The sequence below is a fragment of the Nansenia antarctica genome (genome assembly GCF_963989245.1).
Source record: "Nansenia antarctica genome assembly, chromosome: 6".
In the NCBI taxonomy this organism is placed as follows: domain Eukaryota; kingdom Metazoa; phylum Chordata; class Actinopteri; order Argentiniformes; family Microstomatidae; genus Nansenia; species Nansenia antarctica.
The window spans coordinates 57,555,113-57,573,883 of record NC_137676.1 but is presented as its reverse complement, the minus strand read 5'-3'; the positions used below and the strand labels follow the sequence as shown (position 1 = coordinate 57,573,883).

At 42.3% G+C, this 18,771-nt stretch overlaps 2 protein-coding genes across 2 annotated transcripts in view; both read right to left on the bottom strand.

Annotated features, from left to right (window-relative positions):
• LOC308161191 (histone H3.2) overlaps positions 1-18,771 on the bottom strand; it is a gene marked incomplete at its 3' end in the record, with an annotated part of 320,132 nt that overhangs the window by 116,280 nt on the left and 185,081 nt on the right. The window lies entirely within an intron of this gene.
• LOC308160022 (uncharacterized protein) lies at positions 1,644-8,984 on the bottom strand. The gene is made up of 8 exons (XM_080533872.1): positions 8,897-8,984; positions 8,122-8,138; positions 7,269-7,322; positions 3,314-3,511; positions 2,627-2,823; positions 2,424-2,447; positions 2,112-2,169; positions 1,644-1,969 (listed from the first exon to the last, which is right to left on the bottom strand). Exons 1-8 carry the CDS (start codon positions 8,944-8,946, stop codon positions 1,959-1,961), a joined length of 609 nt encoding a protein of 202 aa, XP_080389998.1. The 5' UTR covers positions 8,947-8,984; the 3' UTR covers positions 1,644-1,958.

The window sequence follows — 18,771 nt, the reverse complement described above, 5'->3', positions numbered from 1 at the left end:
GTGTGCAGCGTCACACGTCACACGCAGCCTGGCAAAAAGATCCGGATATCAACATTTAGACCCTGGACTCGATGTGGAGCTAAAGAAGCGAGCCGAACCGAGCTGACGCGACCTGGGCCGACAATGGAAAAGGAAAAAGAAGCAGGCCAAAGCAGGGCCAAAGCGGGCTGGCCTGCTTTGGCCCTGTAATGGAAAAGCGGCATAACTAACCCGGAATCTAAACTACCTGCTACAGAATTACAGGGTGTGACACCCGCTCGCTTCTTAACTAATGTTTTTAGACAGTGGTTATCTAGTAGTGTATACCCCAGGGTATCTTACCTTGCCCTTCTCCCTTGGCGAGGAAAAGAAAAAAGGGTCATCAACACACACACACACAACAGCTATGAACAAAAGAAACGATTTCTATTAACAGATTATCCAACTAGTCAAACAAAAACCACTACTTCTCTCTCAAACAAAACACCACCACTTGTCTCTCTCGCTACACATGACAAACACACATTAAGTAGGAGATATGATCTTCTGTGATTGGATGACCGGGGATGATTGCTGATTGAACACAGGTGAGGGCTGACGAGACAACGATGATGGACAGGAACCAATAACCAATAGGGGAGCAACCACATGCACACCACTTCACCTGGGGGAGAAAAACAGGAGCAAAACAAAAACAGACAGGACACAATACAAAACATACAAGTCTGTAACACCAAAACACTCAAAAACAATGACTTTCATCCAATATTGTTTTTATTACATCATAACTAACTTATTATGCATTCATAACCATACAATCCTGTTGTCATTTTATTTTATGGCCCCACAACATTTCACTGCACTGCTGGGTCTTCCCAGACCCGAACACCAAATGATACACAACTGGCTAAAATGCAAAAAAAAAACAAAAAACTGTTTTGTAGTGTTTATAGCTGTTGTGGAGGATATCATGAAGCCTTGTTCCAGTAAAAAAAAAAACTAGATGGTAGTTATTATATAATTGTAACTTGAAACGGGTCACGGCAGACCCAAACACAACATAAGGGTTAAGGAGAGTTGAGTACCACTTTCAAGTAGCCTATTTATTTCTTTATTCAGAGAACCATACATTTAGATAATTCTACCCACCCTTTATTAATCCACTGGTAACTGATGACTATAGATGGACTGCAAAATAAAATGTTCGTGTGCGTGTGCGTGTGTGCGTGTGAGGGTAAACCCATGAAGATCCATCCAGATCTGTACCAGACAACAAATACCCCAACAGACAAATCAGATACCCATGTGGTCACATATCACACAGCGGGTGCTGCAGTTTACACTGTCCCATCCAGTCTCAATCACTGCGCACACACACACACACACACACACATAAGCCTTCGAGTTTCAAAATAGGATTAACCAGGATTAACCCAACCATAACCCTTGAATTAGGGTCAGATGTCATTAGATATAGGCTGTGTAGAGTGCAAGAACGCATTTGGGGACACAGCCATAGTCAATCCATCAATACAACACATACAATACAGATTTAAACATTAACGTCAGTTGGCCTCATGATGAAGGGTTGTGCTTTATTAAGGGAATAACAAAGCAGGTGAAAATGTACACTATTTAGATACAGAAGGAACAACAATGGAGGAAGACCAAGAATAAGCATACAGAATCATACTGGGCCTAACCTAATTGCATGATTCCGATGGTATCCTAAACTTAAAATCATATAATAAAATAAAAAAATCAAGCAAGAAAAATGCAGTACATTGAGAAAAAACAAGTTGACGTCAACTCCCGGAGCTCTATAAAGGCTTCAAAGGGTTCTGGCTGTATTTTTGCTCCGTTGCCAGCACCTCACCCAAGTTTTCTGCGGTGTGCGTTCTCTCTTTTTAAATCATGATTATGGGTAACACCACAACCAGGAAGAGAATACCAACCACCATAATAAACACAATCGGTGACTACCGAAAAACTGTGGAAAAAAAGTAAAGACACATAAAATAATGTATGTTAGTAACATTACAACAGTATCTTCACCTGTGATTGATTGATTGATTGATTGATTGATTGATTGATTGATGACTATGATGAAGATATAACAACATGGCACCTACGTCGCATGAGCAAGTTCCTGATGGCTACGAAGCATTGCAACATCGAGACGAACACCAGCTAGATAGAAAAAAGAAAAAAGAAACATGATCAAAGGGACATAATATTAATTAATTATTGCTTTCAGATTGCTTTCAGATTTCCACTGCAGAACGCAATCTGGATTTAAAACTTTAACTGCATTGTTGGGTTAATAATAATATAAGACAAATAATCCATCAAATATATAATATATTTGTATTGATATTTATAATATTCTCAATATGAAAATAAATAGTTTTAAGGTTTTGTCAATGGCAATATGTTTGGCTTACCGTGCACAGACCAGTTGGTTGAGGCTGTAAAAAAAAAGTAAAAAGTAAATTATTAGATCTCACGATATCTTGAAGTACATTATACTACCAGTCAAAAGTTTGGACACACTTTCCCATTCAATGGGAAAGTTTGTCCAAACTTTTGTCTGGTACTGTATATGGAGCGATTTTAATATTCAATTGGTGGTTATTTGTTACAATACCTGAATGTCAAGTTTCTGCCTAATCTCTTTAACTGCTTCATGGTTGCGCGGACACTTCAGTAGTCCCTGGTTCTCATGGAAAAGACAGTCCACTGTGAGCATGACGTCACTTCTGGTCACTAGTCTGTGGCTGTCAGGTACAGTGTAGTCAGGGTTGAAGGTCTGATGCAGCACCACCAGAATGACATGTTTACCAACTGTAAAAGGGAACACAAAATGTATTAATGACCAGTGCCCAAGAATTTCCTCTTGTTTAAAGGGACACCTCGTATTAATTATCTCCACCAGTGTCTACATACTATGTGAGAACAGCAATTTTCTGCTCTCTGTCGGAGAAAGAAAAGACAAGACCCTAATGACTCCCTATGATGTCATTCGGGGTAATTTTTGAAAATAAAATTTATTTTGTAGAGCTACAGCTGGACTACAGCCGTAAACAGTTTGCCTAGTTTTAAATAAACTGAATAATATACATTTTTAAAATACCCCCAATGACATCATAGGGTTCATATTCTTAAGATATTTTTATTATTTTGTGACTACATTTGAAAATACATACAGGTAGACACTGATATTTAGACTTTAAATATAGACTTGTGTAGAAATGTGCAGTGTCTCCTTTTACTGAATATGAAAGACAGATACTGTTAGAAACATTGTGTTCAAACGTTGTGAACTATTCTATACCTGGAATCTCTTTCTCTGCTGCTTCAATATCAGTCCCAGCACGAGAGACGATGGGACAGAAGGCCAGGATGATATCACTATCCTCTGGTGACGTCACCTTAGTTACGCCCCCGCCAACGTCGAGCTGGCTCCAGAAATAGCGATCAGCACCAAAGATGTTCCCAAGCACCAGAACGTACATCCTCACCATGCCTGCCACTACAGACACAGGAAAACAGTGCTTGAGATGGAATGGAAAAGGGTGCCGCTAGTCACTTTGATTTAATTACTGTATATTGAGGGTCATATTCTAGAGCTGGGGCCTCATTTATGTTGGGGATTTGTATTAAAATAACTATAAGTGATAAATCATGTACTATATGCTCATTTAAATAATATGTGACAGGGTTTCATTAAAAGGTCCTCATCTCGGCCATTGTGAAAGCTCACAATCGAGCCAAACAAGTCTTGTTGTGAAAAAATGTGTTTTGGCATAGGACGACAAACGAAGCGATGAAGAACCCACTCGATATCATATCCAACAGTTTTACATTCACTAAATACCTACATTTAGTTAGCAAAGTCGGGAGGGGGGTATTATTTGTATTAGTGTGGCAGTGTGTGTAGCCACGGCCACCCCAGCTGTATGTAAGTAGCCATCTGCGATGTGGATCTGTTTACAAGTTTACAAGATGGATGCTGAAGCTAATGCTATCAACAGAATTTCAAAAGCAGGCAGAAATATCGACCGTGGGCAATTAATGAACTCCCTCATATTGGACTATACATAATGGGAACTCCGAACGGGAACTCCGAACTCCGAATCTGACGATGACAGATGACAACGGAATGTCAGACATTGATCTCCACTTCACTTTCATGGGACAGTCGTCTGCAGACAGACCTTCTGCTGTGTTCTTGGGTAAGTTTTAGTGAGTTACATGTGTTGTATACTAGGATTTTGTGTTGTTTACTTAGGATAGCCAAACAGTTATTTGTTGTTTTGTGAGTAAGGTAGATAGCGCCGTTGTTAGCATCAGTTATCAGACCACTGAAACTGCTCACCACAATCATGCCACCCCTCTCCAAAACTAATAGGAGATGGTGGGAGGTAGAAATAGGTTGTCAAAGATAAAACATAATGAATACATTTGGAGACCTACTAAACATGCAACATAGTGTAATATGTTTCATGCACCATTTTAGTGTGTTTGTGTGTACCAGCTAGCCAAACAAGTGTTAGCTCACCAGCACTTCAGGTATTTGTCATTGTCATTATATAAGCAATTCTATTTTATGAAGATAGTAGTAGGCTATTTTGTTAAAAGTGGTGTTGGTAACAGTGGGCAATCATTTTAAATGTACTGTCTTCTTTTTTTATTACAGCTTTGATGCCCAGATGGGATGGGAAGGAACTACACCGAAGTCCCACTAGATGCTTTATGGACTATAATGATAAATGCATGCACACGGACACAACATTATTATTTTTTACCATTCTATTATTGTATTGCTCAATTGTATCTTGCCTAATTTTTTCCATTGCCATGAATTTTACTCTCTTGTACTTGTAATGGGATGTAATAAACTTTTGGCACACATGGCAATAAGAAATCATGAATCTTTAATTATTATTATTATTATTATTATTATTATTATTGTTTAGCTATTTAAACGTGTCAGCCCTGCAACAACCCCACTGACAGATGACAGGTAGATAATGACAGGTAGTGTAATGGGGGAGTGGTTGTCTTGAGGGTGTGGTTGTCTTGAGGGAGTGATTAGGGTGGAGTTAACCAGCTATTGTTCCCACCCATTACCTCTGTGAAAAACGTCTCTGAAGACTTTTGAGGCTGGATATCTCAGTACGGTGGTTCAGGGGGTATCAGCATTCAAATATCCATGACTTCTTCAACTTGTTTCAGATTTCAATGTATGACACATCATTTTAAAGCTTACAATCTACCCTTTCATAATCTGGAAAAAAACTGAAAAATGATTTTGCCCTAGTTGCGGACTTTTTAACCATGCCCTGTCACATATGTGACTGAGGTCAGTTGAGAAAAAATGGGAAGGTCACACAAAGCCAAAAGAGAGGTTCTGCTTTTGAGCGACATGAAGAAAAAAAAACATAACAGAATGTGTGTCTAACGTTGCGCAAGACTAGGCTGCTAGATTACAATGATACCATATACAGCACAGAAACAGCCCTCCTCAAAATCACAAATGACCTCCTGATGGCAGCTGACTCCGGACTCATATCCATCCTCATCCAACAGAGGTAATTCTCATTGGCTCCAAATCCACACTCACCAAGCACCCCAGTTTCACCCTCAACATAGACAACTCCTTGGTTTCCCCCTCCCCCCAGGTTAAGAGTCTGGGTGTCGTCCTCGACAGCACCCTTTCATTCCACTCCCACGTCAACAACACCATCCGGTCTGCTTACTTCCATCTTCGTAATATCAACTGCCTCCGCCCTTCACTCACTCCCAACAGCGCCGCAATCCTGGTCCACTCCCTCGTCACTTCCCGCCTAGATTACTGTAACTCCCTTCTCTTTGGTCTCCCCCACAAACTGCTCCACAAGATCCAACTGGTCCAGAACGCTGCTGCCCGTATTGTCACCAGAACCCCTGTCATCAGTCACATCACCCCCATTCTACACCAACTCCACTGGCTCCCCATCAAACACCGCATCGATTACAAAATCCTTCTCCATACTTTCAAGGCCATCCATAACCTCGCCCCTCCATACCTGTCCGACCTCCTCCACATCAACATTCCCACCCGGTCCCTCAGGTCTGCCTCCTCCATCAACCTGACCGTCCCCCCAGCCCGTCTGTCCACCATGGGGTTTAGAGCCTTCAGCCGCTCCGCCCCTCGCCTCTGGAACTCCCTCCCCCCCGACATCAGGAACATTGATTCAATCTCCTCATTCAAAACCCACCTCAAAACCCACCTGTTTACGCAGGCGTATCCCTGTTGATTTACTGTTCCCGTGCTGCTCTGCTGCTAGCTATGTTTTATACTGTATATTTATATGTATTTTGTATTTTGAATTTTGTAACTGTTTTTAAATTTGTTGTTGTACACGACCTTGAGTGCCATGAAAGGCGCCTTATAAAATAAATGTATTATTATTATTATTATTATTATATAAAGAAAGACTGAAATACAATCATAAACATCAGTTCCCTTTAAATCTTGAATTAAACTAATTTTCTCGGCTGATAACAACATTGTTCATTTTATTACAAGCCACATTCACTTTGCATGAATTACAGTAGGCAGTGCAGCTCACATGCCTGTAATAACTCCGCATAACCAGTAGGTAATGTGCGTACGCAAGGTTAATACCCGACGTAGAGCTACGATCGTTTCCACGGTCAAATTGACTCACGTTGAAGTTGTATAAATCACTACGTTGACGTGGTTTTCTACGTACGACACGGGTAAGACCAAATTTGATCCGAAGTACTTTCTATAAATGAGGCCCCTGGTATTCTAAAACAGGACAATGTACAAGATACGGTGATTTTAAAAAATGAAATTAAAACAATTTTAAATACATCTTTTTGTACTAACAGTACTCATTTTAATAACAGTAGACAACTTAAAGTTGTGACAGAGGATATTTCTGACAAGAGAAAGTGAAAGTGTCTGGTTTGGAAACTGCACTGCCAAGGGGTCTATGAGTTCAGAAACAGAGGCTAGAAACAGAGGCTAGACTAGACCGAGATTACTGCCCCATGCTCAGTCTTGTCAGAAACCACAGCTCTCTCTGTGCAGTAAGCCTAAGGCCCCAATTCAATCAATTCCAAGGTAACTCAATCAATATGATTCTTCTTGTGCAGCAAGAGTGCATGTTCAATTTAAAAGTTCACAGTTCCAGATATGATTTTGATTTCCTCAAAAGCAATTAAGCGATTAAAAACACATTATATAACACATGTTATAGGAAAATAGTAATTACCTCTTGTCCTGTCCGGGATGTCCATGACCACGTCAGATCTCACCTGTGCTCCAACTGAATTATAACAGAGAAAACCTCCTTCATTCATAAACTACAATTACCAATAATCATTAGCAATTCAACACTTACAATTACATTTACATTTTGGGCATTTAGCAGACACCTTTATCCAAAGCGGCAAAAAAATTAGCAGACACCTTTATCCAACAAACAACAACAAATATATGTGTCTGAGTTAATCATCTATCATCAGTCATGGTAAGAAAAGGTAATCTATGCTAGGGCCAGGGGCCATTGGCAGTTATCATGCTAGTAGTGGGGGTAATATGCAAAATGTTATTTTTTCACTTTTTCATAAAAGCACGAAACTTGGTACACTTGTACAGTTTGTTGTCCTGAACATTTTCAGACGTGGAGCCCTCGAAAAAACTCTTCCTAGTGGCCGTGGTGGCCATTTTCCTTTCCGCCATAGCCGAATTGTGTATTGCTTCATATCTCCTGAACCAAACATGATAACACCGAACAGATGGTGTCTACCCCTATGTTTTGAAGGTCAAGGATTACAATGATACCATATCACCCCTCCTGGTGCCCCCACAGTTTAAAAACATCGCACTAAAGTGCCCCTTTGAGTGGCAAAATTAGAGGATGTGCCCTATTGGCTGCCCTTCCAATGGTTTAAACTTGACCATGTGCACTGATTGGGTCCCATGTTGTGCAGTAGGTGCCCTTTTTTTCTTTTCGCCCCTGCCCTTCAAACAGCCTGAGTCCGCCACTGCTGTACTGTATTAATGACAATGAAGAAGACCATTCATTCTTCATTCTCTTTCACATAAATAATCATCAGGCCTACCTCTGGGTCCCGTCGGTCTGTGTGGGAAACAAATGAACGGAAAAACGTTATTTTCAGTTCGGTCAGACAGTACTTACTGTGATGACCAGTGTGCAAACTGTAGTAGTTCAACTACTGAATTAGAAGATTTCACTTTCGTTCTGACTGTCAGCCCTCGGTTAGATAAAGGCTGCGTTCGTAAATACGCTCTGAAAATCTAATCAGCACCCATGGAATCCCTCTTATCCAATCAAATTACTTGGTCCCTTTATGGCGTTGAACCCAGTGTGCGCTTCGGCGCTCTCAGAGTGAATTTACGAACGCAGCCAAGATTAAGTTCAGCCCACCTCCCTCCCTGGACACCTCTTTCCTTCAACTGACCACGTGATCTATAAGAATATACAAGAGCAACAAGTTAGTGTTGATCGCGAATATTTTTCCCAATACAAATTAGAAAACCATTTGAATTCCATATCGGCCATTTCCATATCTAAAAGAGAAAGGCGTTCGTTATTGACTTTCTCAACGTCCTATCTTTTCAGTCACATACGTATCTGGGTAACTCAAAGGCCTACTTTTCAAATAATAGAAGATATTAAATATCTTATATATTGTCATTTTTTAGAAATAGATTATATTAACTCAACGTGTGAACCTATTAAATAGCTATGGACACTGAATCGTGTTTAGCTTTTGCTGTAATGTTGATAGCCAATATTGTATGATGGTTACTATATTATAAACGTATGAACTAAAGATAAAGTAAAGATACATTTTTATTATGAAATATACTCACTCAGGTATGGCTTCATATTCGTGATTTCGTGGTGATGTTTTTGATGGCATGCCTGGAGTCCGTCTGATGTTTTAACTAAGAGAAAGTGAAACTAAGCAGCTATTTATGGCCTACGTGTAGCCTACTAAACACACACGAGAGGAGAGAAAGAGGGGGGCGTTGTTTTTTCTGAAACCGCAGCGGTGTTTTTTTTTTTTTGAGTGAAAACTTTATTAGAAGATTTGCAGAAGTAGGTACATGAAAGTACATATTACATACAAGGTCAACTAACAGGATACAAACCCAAGAAAGCCACTGGCTTCAATTGGGGTCCTTGGGGTGATGCTCCTATAGATACTGCCCCGTCTTTCCCTAATCGGTAATGCACTATGAGCAAATTAAACACCTAATATGAAGTGTGTTGGACTGTCCTGACCATAGTACCAGTATAGGCCGCTACCTGGCTGCTGATGTCTCAGTGGAGGTGGGGTGGAACTTAATTAACGCCTATACAGTCTGAGGACAACATTTCTACAGGAAGCAGCAGACACACACACACACACACACACACACACACATACACATACACATACACGTACACATACACATACACATACACATACACATACACATACACATACACATATACACACACACACACACACACATACACACATACACACATACACAGGGCTTAAAGGGGAGAGGCTATGGTTAAAGTGGAGATATTGGGAGAGCGGGTACAGAAGACAGCTTCTTGTCTCAATGTTTAAATGCATTAATACTATGTTATAGTCAATACAAAATATATGTCTCAATGTTAAAATGCATTAATACTGTTTTATACTCAATACAAAATAAAATAATATATTTAGATGTATTTAAAAGAACAAACTGATTAAATCACTTAAGGCCAAACTGATTAAATCACTTAAGGCCAAACTGATCGCATCACTTATTAAGCCACTATCACTATAACAATAGATCAATAGATCTACATCAAGTAGAATACTGATGACTAGTGACCAGTGGTCAAGACCATTGGACTCCAGGATATCTTTGAGCTCCTGCATGAGGGCTGATATGGCAAGCCGTTTTAACATTTATTAGCTACAATGGATATTCATTACTGATATCTGCAACATCATTTTGCCTAGTCAAAACTCAAATTCAAGATATCTTTAATTATATTTTGACTAATCAAAACTCACATTTTAGATATCTGTAATTATATTTTGACTAGTAAGATTCAAATGTATTTTGCCATTCAAGTGTATGGGGTTTGTCATTACAGATATCTACAATTCAGTTGTAGATATCAGCTATTCACATTGCCGATATCTGCAACTGAATTATGACTAGTTGTAATTACAGTTTCAGATATCTACGGTTTCATTCTGACTAGTCATAATTCCAGTTCAAGATATCTTTAATTCCCATTAATTCAAGATATCTGAATGAATGAATGGTCTTTATTGTCATTGCTACAGTACAGGTACCAAACAACGAAATTTAGGAGGGGTGGCTCCCCTGGTGTTAGGAAAGAAAAAAAAAAGAAAAAAAAGATCTTAAATGAAGTTGAAGATATCTTGAATGAAGTTGTAGATATCTCAAACTGGAATTAGGAATAATCGTAATTTAATTGTAGATATCTATTATAAAGTTATAGATATCTTGAAATTCATTTTAATGATTGATATCTCAAATTGGTGATATCTTTAACTTTCATTCTGCCTAGTCGAGATGTTATTACAGATATCTTAAATTAGAGTTTAGACTAGGCGAAATGACGTTTCAGATATGTCTGTTGTTGTCAGAAAACGCTGGAGCAGCTTCAATTACTGCGCTGTAGATTTCTAGTACAAGCATCTAGTGAACGAATCTCACGTTCACCACAATCCCTTGATGATATGTTCTCTCCATTTCATGGCATTTTCGCGCTATCCTATCCACCACAGCAACCGCCATTGCTTCTGCCAACACTCATCAAATGCTTTGCTGGTCCCGCCAATATCATGAGATACCTCGCATCATGAGCGTTGTTTACTAATAACATTTGATGACGTTTGAGATATCTGCAACTATTATTTTGACTAGTCAAAACTGAATTACAGATATCTGCAATGTCATTTTAAGGATGTGTGACGAGTTGAGTGTCGTTTTCGGTGACATCACTGCTGATATCTGTAATTCAATTTTGACTAGTCAGAATGACGTTATAGATATCTTGAATACAAATTTAGACTAGTAAAAATCGAATTACGACTAGTCAAATTTAGCTAATTAATGTTAAAACGGCTTGCCATAGGGCTGACGAGTTGGCGATGTTTACTTTCCTGCTGACTAGGTGTTGTGTTGTTACTTTGGCCAGATCATCATCAAAAAATCGAACAAGGACATTGAGGATTTTGTCCATGTTAGCTTCGTCGATATTAATTGAAAACGTTGCTGTCGTATATTTCTACCTAAAACACACACATAACACGGATTATATATATATAGCTTTGTAAAGGGTTGACCTCTCATGAGGGCCTGCAAGGGCATTTGTGTGGCCCTTCCTCTGAGACAAGGAGGTTTTGCGACAGATGGTCAGGCACACACAGGCACGCACACGCACGCGCCCACACATACGCACACACAAAGGTTGAAGAACGATCGATAGCTCCTTATTGGGGTAAAAGCTTAGGAGGAAGAGGAGGGCTCAAAGGTGGTTTCACTGGGTATAAAACTAGGGAATTCACAGAGATCATTCTCTTTGTCCTCGGACCCCGACCCTGATGCCTGTTTGTGTGTGACCTGATCCTGTGTAACCTGATCCTGATGACCTGATCCTGTCTTTTTTGAATAAATAGTCTTAACTTTGCTCAAGACCTTTTCCTCATTTTTGACAATCACCAGACGACGAAAATATTCTACATTGCTTTTTTAAGCTTTTCACGCAGCCGTTTTTTCAATTCCGGGACAAAGGCCATGTGTGTTTAAATAGCTGGCGTGCTTATTGGAAACGGACAGCTTTGTCAGTGCATTTTAGTCTTCTGATAGCTTCTTGCACAAATCGACGAGTGGCTGAACCATTGTGAAAGACAGATCATGTTCAGCTATAAACGCGCACACTCAGATCTTTTGCTCGCAAACACGGTCGGCCAGTGGTAGGTGAAAGTGGGCCGGAACGGTCCGGTGCTGCGTTCCAGCAAGACTTTCTGTGCCGGAATGCCGTTGGGGGAAGAGATGCTGCTGCCTGTCAATCAAAATCCGATTGCTGCAGAGTGCAGAAGCAATCACGATTCACGATCCATAATTTCCAACAAGGAAACACATGGCTGACGTTATGTTTCGTTGCGTCTATTGTAATACCTTTGAAAAGGACATGTTAACCCGCTTTACAGTAGACCCGACGCGACACGACATGGTTGGGTGGGCAGCACTGGGCACTGAGACAGTCCGACCGGGATTACAGTCGCGCCACCCCAGTCACACCCTGTAATGGAGCCTCCGGTCTCTCATCACACCTGTCTGACAGCCCCAGCTGCATCACACCTGTCTTCCACCGTAGATTGAAGACCTCTCATCTCTTCAGGCTACATCTTAACTGTCCCTCCTAAAGACCTCCTCAACCCCACTACCCCCCTGTACAGAACTCCTCATCCCCTCTACCCCCCTGTACAGACCTCCCCATCCCCATTACCCCCCTGTACAGACCTCCTCATCCCCACTACCCCCCTGTACAGACCTCCTCATCCCCACTACCGCCCCTGTACAGACCTCCTCATCCCCACTACCCCCCTGTACAGACCTCCTCATCCCCACTACCCCCCTGTACAGACGTCCTCATCCCCACTACCCCCCTGTACAGACCTCCTCATCCCCTCTACCCCCCTGTACAGACCTCCTCATCCCCTCTACCACCCTGTACAGACCTCCTCATCCCCACTACCCCCCTGTACAGACCTCCTCATCCCCTCTACCCCCCTGTACAGACCTCCTCATCCCCACTACCCCCCTGTAGAGACCTCCTCATCCCCACTACCCCCCTGTACAGACCTCCCCATCCCCACTACCCCCCTGTACAGACCTCCTCAACCCCACTACCCCCCCTGTACAGACCTCCTCATCCCCACTACCCCCCCTGTACAGACCTCCTCATCCCCACTACCCCCCTGTACAGACCTCCTCATCCCCACTACCCCCCTGTACAGACCTCCTCATCCCCACTACCCCCCTGTACAGACCTCCTCATCCCCACTACCCCCCTGTACAGACCTCCTGTACAGACCTCCTCATCCCCACTACCCTCCTGTACAGTTTCTCTACTATGAATAAATTCAAAATAATAATAATAATAATTCTTCCTTCTAGCATTGTAACTGCCAATGGCCCCTGGTCCTAGCATATATTACTTTTTCTTATGATGACTGATGGATTGATGATTCACTTACTTGGACAAATGTATTTGTTGTAAGTCGCTTTGGATAAAGACGTCTGCTAAATGCTGAAAATGTAAATGTAAATGTACGCACACATTTCACTGCACTGTTGACAGCTAGCATTTCCTTGTATGTTTACAGCTATAGCCTGTGCAGAGTTTCAACATTGAATGAAAGAACGTTATGCATTCTTGAATTAGGCCTAGGCCCCTTGATACAACCAGACACGTTTGACAGAGCTATCCCAGCAGCTGTCACTAAGATACTACTGCCTATTAAAAGAGAAAAACATTAACAGAAACAAATCTGTGTGTATTATTACTGCATGCTTTGTTCACATCAGTGTGGTACTCTGTGGCTCAGTTGTTAGAGCAATGTGCTGACAACACTTAGGTTGTGGGTTCGATTCCCGCCGGGACCATATATACTGAAAAATGTATGCAATGTATGCAATGTAATTCGCTTTGAATAAAAGTGTCTGCTGAATGGCATATATTACATCAACCAACAGGGGGCGCTGAGAGACTCCTAAATCCCCATTACAACAGCTGGATCTCTGTTTCTGACTGTTTCGGTGTTGTGGAACAAATTATGAGATGCTGGAGAGTTTATAGGCTGTCGCCTCTGGGAGTCCGGATATTAATGGAGGTTCAGTAATTGCTGAAGGCTTGCAGCCCCTCCCCTAACAATCACTTATATCAACCGGACAGGTGTACTCACTTAGTCCAAATGTCTGACACTAGTTACTAGGCACTGGCTTTAATAGCTGGAGGTGTCCAAGACTCCTCCCAATGCAAATTAAGGGCTATTAGGCTTCAAACACAAGTGGTTTCAGTTGAAACTGGTTTGCAGGCTAACAGTTAAAAACTGTTAAAGCTAATAGTTTACTCAAAACAGCTAACACACAACTACCAGTAACACAAGGTAATAGCTAGAATCAAATCACTTACTTGGCTGTGTAATAGATATCTCCACTCTCATAGTCCAAATGTATTCTCCTGCACATTTTCACAAAAAAATTACCTGGCACTATTTCATAGTGAGACCACTTACCTGCCTCAGCTGGGCTTGAACCAACCATGTTCTGCTTGTGCTTTACCGTTGCACCACCAGGCCACTCAACACAGCTGTTTGACAGCAACATCAGCAGACACCTGCAAAAAAAGAAAACAAAACTACAATAAGATCAGTAGCGTGGACATTTCAACCAGCCACCAGGCTGCACACAACAAATGCACAGAAGCAAGACAGGAAGGACTGCATAATGTGTAGATCTCATACAGCTGGTTTTCTAGCTAAAATGTTAGGACTGAACCCTCTAAAATGTTAGGACCGAACTCTCTATAATGTTAGGACCGAACTCTCACCGAACAGCCCCATATAAGTACATTGGAAAATATAACATATTTTTATTACAGCTGTTGAAACAATTCGGAATGCCAGATGTGTGATAGATTCAACCATTGAATGGGAAATATTCTCATGTGGTTCTGGATTCAACAATTCGCCTTGTGCTGTGCTGTTGACAATCGACCACCAGATGGCGCCATGCCTTGTGTTTCTGATATCTCGCTTGTTTCTGGTCTCTTATCAGTAGCTGTACTCAATGACGCCCAGATGTAATACACCATCAACTCTATACGCATTACGTACATACATGGTCATAACATTACTGTTTTGAGCTTTAACTAACCCTAACCCTCCACCATTAACCCCTACAGCAGTTAACTAACCCTAACCCTCCACCATTAACCTCTACAGCAGTTAACTAACCCTAACCCTCCACCATTAAATTGACAAGGATACCTCCCAAGACTCCCTCACTGATAATACATAGAAACACATGTGACTGTTTCAGTCAGATACTGCAAGACAGACAGACAGACAGACAGACAAGATAGATATGTTGATATATAGATGGACAGACAGATAGATGGATGGATGGATGGATGGATGGATGGATGGACGGACGGACGGACAGACATTTAAAATAGGGGGCGGCAGAAGGCAGCTGTTGTCTGGATGGGATGCAGCCTCCAGTTGTGATTACATGATCTTGGACATTATGTATTTTAGATAACTGTTTTCTCGTTCTGAAATAACATGTGAAACCATATCACAGTTACACACATTCTTTAGAAGTTTCTTCATATTTTTTTAGATCTACATCCGACACAGGTTTACTGAGGAATCAGACCCCCCAACTCCAAACACTGGGTAGAGGGGCTCAGTAAATGTGGAGTGGAATGTGTGCAGGAGGGTCAGTGTGTCAGAGGAGACCCTGTAGAAGGACAGAGTGCCGGCCGGCCAGTCCAGATACACTCCTACTCTGCAGACGCCAGAGGAGGGGACAACTACTTCACTTTTCTTACTATTGTGCCAGGCAGAGTAACTGTCACCACAGACACCAAGACTTGTTATTGGCTCCCATCACACAGTCCCTCCCTCTCCTGTTGATTCCTTTATATGCCACTCCTATAGCACTCCCTCCTAGTAACAGCGCCCAGTCAGACCCTCTCTCCACACCACCAGTGGATAGTTCTCCTCTGAGTGATCAGGATACGGCTGCTCCTCACTCCCCTGTGTCACATTTCTGTTGTCTATTAAAATAAACTCACAACACATTTGATTAGATTACATTCAACCGTGGCCTGGGGTGGTCCAGTGATCCAGTGGTCTAGCACCGCGGCCTATCGTGCACACATATGCCCATGTCAGCATGGGTTAGAATCCGGCCCATGCCCTGCTGACATGCCCTCTCTCCCTCCTTCTCCTTACTTTCCTGTGTGTCTTCACTATATCTGTCCAATAAAATGAAAAATATGAGTGGGACTGGCCATAGTCAGCGCCCCTGGAGCAATTAGGGGTGAAGTGCCTTGCTCAAGGGCACAACGGCAGTGGTAGGCACCTTAGATATGATGCCAGCAACCCTTAGTCACCAGCTCACATGCAGCTCTATCCTGAGGCGGGGATCAAGCCAGCACCCTTCCAATTGCTAGCCGGCCTCTCGAACCTCTAGGCTACCGCCCCCCCACCCCACACACACACACACACACACAACCACCTTCATCATTGCCTGAGCGTTGCCATGACTTTCTATGAAACAAACCTTTCTGCTCCTAACCAATCAAAGAAGTGCCACTCCTCTCATTTGAAGGGAAACAGATGTGTGCCGTGTTCATATGTATCATAAGTGAGAAAAGTGTCATTGAAAAGAAAGACAACTATGCACTCATAGGCATAATAATAAGCACTTAATTTAAAGGAATGTATTCTATTAGGCCCAATTAAAGGTACTACTAGGTACTACTAAGGTACCGTATTTTCCGCACTATAAGGCGCACTTAAAAGTCAAAAAAAAAAAAAAAAAACGACAGTGCGCCTTATAATCCGGTGCGCCCTGTATATGAAAACAGTTCTAAAATAGGCCATTCATTGAAGGTGCGCCTTATAATCCGGTGCGCCTTATAGTGCGGAAAATACGGTACTACTATACTATGTTTTACAAGTGTAAGAATAGCACATGCCTGTGAAAAATGGCTGGACCTGCAAATAACATCTGGCCCGTTAAAAATATAGTTGAATGGTACTGACATATTATATACTTAGTGTTAGCATATTTAGTATTAGCATCATGTGTGCTAAGTGATAATACTGCACCCTGCTGCTCTACACACTGCTGCTCTACACACTGCTGCTCTCCACACTGCTGCCCTCCACACTGCTGCTCTACACACTGCTGCCCTACACACTGCTGCTCTACACACTGCTGCTCTACACACTGCTGCTCTACACACTGCTGCTCTCCACACTGCTGCCCTACACACTGCTGCCCTCCACACTGCTGCCCTACACACTGCTGCTCTACACACTGCTGCTCTACACACTGCTGCCCTCCACACTGCTGCCCTACACACTGCTGCTCTACACACTGCTGCTCTACACACTGCTGCCCTACACACTGCTGCCCTACACACTGCTGCTCTACACACTGCTGCCCTACACACTGCTGCCCTCCTCCACTACAAGCTGGGGCACAATGGAGAGGATGGACGGAGAGACATTCTCAACGGTTAGAACCTCCATTTCTTGTCTCCTCTCCTCCGTCCTCCGCGCACTTCCTACTCAAAATGCATTGGAGGAGAGGACTTAGGTTCCTCCCCTTTGATATTCTCCACCAATGCTTTTTGAGGAGGAAGCGAGGGGAGGACAGAGGAGAGGAGGTGAGGAGGTGAGGAGGAGAGGAGATGAGGAGTCGAGTGCCTAACAGTCGAGGAAGGGTTGTCTGCTGCTGCAGGGTCAGTCTGTGACGGGGATGACCGAGTGACAGAAGTGAGGAGTTCGTCGGTTTTCTGACACACAAGGTGCCGTGGTCAGACTCGAACCTCCAGAAGACCAGCTTTAATTTCCTCTAGATGCCCCGTTGACATCCTTGTGAAGGTAGGTCACATATAGGATCTGCTCTGTGAGCTGAAACGTTCATGCTTCATGCATGTCCTGCAGAGCTGGGTTTAGGGTGAGGGTTAAGCTGTTACTTAGAGGCTTCTTCTGTGTTCCTTCTGTCTCGTTCTTCAGCTCCACATTAGGAGGTTGTCTAAAACCAGACATTTATCTTATCTGACCATTAGAGAGGTTAGGGTTAGCCCTAAACCCATTACAGAGGTTATGGTTAGGGTTAGCCCTAAACTATTAGAGAGGTTAAGGTTAGCCCTAAACTTACTAGAGAGGTTAGGGTTAGCCCTAAACCTACTAGAGAGGTTAGGGATAGCCCTAAACCTATTAGAGAGGCTATGGTTAAGGTTAGCCCTAAACCTATTAGAGAGGCTATGGAGGTTAGCCCTAAACCTACTAGAGAGGTTAGGGTTAGCCCTAAACCTATTAGAGAGGTTATGGTTAGGGTTATCCCTAAACTTACTAGAGAGGTTAAGGTTAGCCCTAAACTTACTAGAGAGGTTAAGGTTAGCCCTAAACTTACTAGAGAGGTTAGGGTTAGCCCTAAACCTATTAGAGAGGTTACGGTTAGGGTTAGCCCTAAACCTATTAGAGAGGTTAAGGTTAGCCCTAAACCTATTAGAGAGGCTATGGTTAAGGTTAGCCCTAAACCTATTAGAGAGGTTATGGTTAAGGTTAGCCCTAAAACTATTAGAGAGGTTATGGTTAAGGTTAGCCCTAAACCTATTAGAGAGGTTAAGGTTAGCCCTAAACCTATTAGAGAGGCTATGGTTAAGGTTAGCCCTAAACTATTAGAGAGGTTATGGTTAAGGTTAGCCCTAAACCTATTAGAGAGGTTAAGGTTAGCCCTAAACCTATTAGAGAGGTTATGGTTAGTCCTAAACCTATTAGAGAGGTTAAGGTTAGCCATAAACCTACTAGAGAGGTCACTAATTCAAACAACCAGGATGGTGATGGTCAGTCTTTCAACTGAAGGTACATTGGTGAGTTACGCTGTTGTTTAGATGTTAAGGTGACAAC

Coding starts and splice junctions, on each gene's coding strand:
- LOC308160022 (XM_080533872.1), bottom strand. CDS start 8,946: ATGCCATCAAAAACATCACCACGAAATCACGAATATGAAGCCATACCT. Junction 3,512..7,268: donor CATCCCGGACAGGACAAGAG/GTAATTACTATT, acceptor CTGTGTCTGTAG/TGGCAGGCATGGTGAGGATG. Junction 2,824..3,313: donor AGCAGAGAAAGAGATTCCAG/GTATAGAATAGT, acceptor TCCCTTTTACAG/TTGGTAAACATGTCATTCTG.